Genomic DNA, 3,539 nt, shown 5'->3' with positions numbered 1-3,539 from the left:
CGGCCTGTCTTTCTTTTCCCTCCAGCTGCGGGAGTACAAGGTGGTCGGGCGGTGCCTGCCCACGCCGAAATGCACGACCCCTCCTCTCTACCGCATGCGGATCTTCGCTCCGAACCATGTTGTCGCTAAGTCCCGGTTCTGGTACTTCGTTTCTCAGCTGAAGAAGATGAAGAAGTCTTCTGGAGAGATTGTGTACTGTGGCCAGGTGCGGGATTAAAAACCTTAAAAAGTAGGAGACTTGTACAGAATTCGAGCTGGTATATGTGGAAGGAATTTTTATGAAGCACTGTTATTGGGAGTGAGGTTGAAATTAATTTATTCTTCAGTTGCTCTGAAGCTGACACATTCGCTTTTTCAAAGTGGCAGTATACGTCTAGTAAACTAAATAACAACTCACTTGCCAGCACTTCAGAGTTATGAACTATGCCACTAGTCAGTGCTGCTGTCTGGTTCTTGTGTTTGCTTCAGTGCAGAATATACCTTTTGGGAGTCATCTGGACATTCATAATCCTTGGAAAGTAAATATTTGTATGCTTACAGTCCTCTACCTTGATGCTTAAAGGACATTCTTTAGAGCTGAAATCTTGTGTGTATTTTTCTTTCCATGCTGAATTACTAAAACTTTTCATGCTGAATTACCAAGACTTGCCTGTAGCTATGTTGGTGTGGGGAAAGAGAGCAAATAGTTGTTTTTGACAACAAAACTTACCACAGTGGTTTCAATAGAGCTCTAAAATACTTAGTCTTAAACTTGTAAAATGCTGATGATGTACTGTCTCTTAACTGTTTTTGTGCTTTTGTGTAATTCCAGGTGTATGAGAAGTCCCCTCTGCGGGTAAAAAATTTTGGTATTTGGTTGCGCTATGATTCTCGTAGCGGAACTCACAACATGTACAGGGAGTACAGGGATTTGACCACGGCTGGTGCTGTCACTCAGTGCTGTAAGTACATGTAACTGTTTGAGGTACAAAATGGAAGGACCGGTATATAACCACAAGATTAAATATCAGACTGGGCATAAAGCGTGTTGACTTGATCCATGATAACTGAAACACTGGAAAAATAGAGTAGGGAGTTCCCAGAGAAGTTCATAGGTGTTTATGCATAATGTATGTGGTATCTTACTCATTACCACTCTTTATACAGTTTCTGTAGCTGAAAATATTCCCACTTCATCTTAGTGTGACTTTTTACAATTCTAGTAATGAGTTTTGCTATACAGACTGAGAGTTTCATGACCTTTTAGGTGCTGTATGTATTTCTTGCACTATATTTATTGTTTCAAAATAATTGAGTATATCTTCCCAAGTCTTGTGGAGAGAATATTTTGGATATCACGTGGGACATACTAGCATCTATCCTTTGGAGAGCAAGTGAAAAAAAAAGTTACATTGCTCCAAGATCTCATTGCCTCAGTTCAGGGAGAATTAAAGGTTGTCCTGATTTCAGTCTGTTAGGTGAAGTACTTGAGGGCTACACCATTTGTATAGCTGATGCTGTTGATACTTGAATCCAGAAGTGTTATAAACACTCCAGAATGCACATAAAAACCCAAAGAATATTGTTCTTAATAATGATATTCTTGTCATGTGTGCAAATAGTAAATGTATCTTGTCGCCTTTCAAAAGCTGAAGTGCTGTTGAAAGTGAAATTTAAGGTTCTACATTAACTTACAATAATTCCTGTTAATTAACATACTGAAGGACTGCCTAAGAGACCTGAGAACTTAATTTGTCATGATACAATGGCTTTGATACCTTTATATTCAAGAATACTTTTGACAGGTAAGTTTTCAATAGGTATGTTAGATCTTCATGGGATGCATTGTAAGCACAATAGCATTTCAACAGGCATATCTTGTGGAACAAGCTATGGACATCAGGATTTGAAGGCAGTGATTTGCACTGCCGCAGGGAGGAGTTTTCAGGTAGCCCATGTACAGATAGCTTCCTCCTGTTCTGAAAGCCTGATTGTGTGGGCTAAATATCAATTCATGTTTCTGTCACTTGTCACTTTTAAGAAAAGTAAAGATAACCTCAGATCCTACTTTTACCCGCACCTTCCTTTTGGAAGGGAAATTTTTTTGAAGTTCACATGTCTTTCCAGTAATCATATTTCAGTGTTGATTCTGAATCACAATTTTCTTGTGCAAAAAAATGAAATAATCCCACGTAGATTACTTCTGTGCATGTCTACCTTCTTGAAATCGGGCAAGAAGAGTAAGGCGGCACTTTCTTGGAGGAGTTTGGTTATGAGTTATGGGAAGAATTTTCTGCTGCGTGTTTGTTCTGTGGTATTTCTGCCATCACTTTAGATATTAAAACCAGTGTGATTTCATAGAGTTGACTGGAAATTTCAAAAGTTGTAGATGGTACTATAAACATTTCCTGAAAAGATGGTAGTAAGATTTCTGAACTGAAAATATCTTAAGATTTCTTTTTAATGAGTTCTCTTATTCCAGACCGCGATATGGGAGCTCGTCACCGTGCCCGTGCTCACTCTATTCAGATCATGAAAGTTGAGGAGATTGCTGCTAGCAAGTGCCGTAGACCAGCCGTCAAGCAGTTCCATGTAAGTGAAGTAACATTGCAGCGGCTGGCGGGTCTCGGTCTAACGTTGAACTGGAAGCGGGGAGCTCTCTTGTCTGGTACAGGTTTGCCTTGCAGGCAGAAATAGGGACAGAACCAAACTTGCATGCATAGGTTTACAGTTATATTATGATTGGGACTTTTAATGCTAGAACTGTTTCCAAAAAAGTCAAACTAAAACAAATATGTATTATGTTGCAGAAAACTTGCCTTTAACAGGCATTTCTTTCAAAAATAATTGCAAAACTAAGGCATCTGTTAGCTCTTATGAAGTATATCTGATCTGTGGATGCACTACTCATATGTAGAGTTAGCAGTTGAATATAGCTTAGCTATTTATTGCAAACTGTTTTCTGTTGTTCATGTAATATCTCAGTTAACACAGAAACATTTTTCTTGCAGGATTCTAAAATCAAGTTCCCTCTGCCACACAGAGTACTGCGTCGCCAGCACAAACCGCGTTTCACCACCAAGAGACCAAATACTTTCTTTTAAATAAGAAAACATGCTATCAACTCTGTGTTGTAATAAAGGTCTTACTTGAACCTTTGACTCCTGGTTGTCTTTTGGAAACAGTGTGCTGGATACCTAAGAGTCCCCCTTCCTACTCTTTATTTTCTGTAAAGTATTGGCAGCCTACTGTTTACAGTCATGGTTGCCTTGAAACAGGTGAATGGTTCAGGTGCTGACTTAAACTGCGAAAATACCGCATCAATAAACCAAAATTTTAATAACCAGCTTTCCAGGTAGGTCAATTGTCGAGCAGCTATAAAATCTTACATTCATTTTGTCCCTTAGGCATGCAAGGTAAAGATAGTTGAATTCAGGAAGGAGGCAGCTTTTTGTGCACACAGAACTCAAACTTGTCAGCTATAAGAATAAAGACCTCATAACTTCAGTTAAGCTACTTCAAGTTTTAAGCATTTAAAGCCAAAAATTTAGTTCTAACCC

At 38.9% G+C, this 3,539-nt stretch overlaps 1 protein-coding gene across 1 annotated transcript; it reads left to right on the top strand.

Annotated features, from left to right (window-relative positions):
- Window positions 1-28: 28 nt before the first annotated feature.
- Window positions 29-3,138, top strand: RPL18A (ribosomal protein L18a). The gene is made up of 4 exons (XM_009695538.1): window positions 29-205; window positions 812-941; window positions 2,462-2,571; window positions 2,991-3,138. The coding sequence occupies exons 1-4, from the start codon at window positions 95-97 to the stop codon at window positions 3,081-3,083; spliced, it is 444 nt and encodes a 147-aa protein (XP_009693840.1). The 5' UTR covers window positions 29-94; the 3' UTR covers window positions 3,084-3,138.
- The last annotated feature ends 401 nt before the right edge of the window (window positions 3,139-3,539 follow it).

The sequence above is a fragment of the Cariama cristata genome, unplaced genomic scaffold, assembly GCF_000690535.1.
Source record: "Cariama cristata isolate BGI_N322 unplaced genomic scaffold, ASM69053v1 scaffold7452, whole genome shotgun sequence".
Lineage (NCBI taxonomy): Eukaryota > Metazoa > Chordata > Aves > Cariamiformes > Cariamidae > Cariama > Cariama cristata.
This window is presented reverse-complemented; position numbering and strand designations above follow the sequence as displayed.

Excerpts from the sequence above, each read along its gene's own strand:
- RPL18A (XM_009695538.1), top strand. The coding sequence starts at position 95 with ATGCGGATCTTCGCTCCGAACCATGTTGTCGCTAAGTCCCGGTTCTGG. Across the intron at positions 206-811 it reads AGATTGTGTACTGTGGCCAG|GTGTATGAGAAGTCCCCTCT; the intron begins GTGCGGGATTAA and ends GTGTAATTCCAG. Across the intron at positions 942-2,461 it reads TGGTGCTGTCACTCAGTGCT|ACCGCGATATGGGAGCTCGT; the intron begins GTAAGTACATGT and ends CTCTTATTCCAG.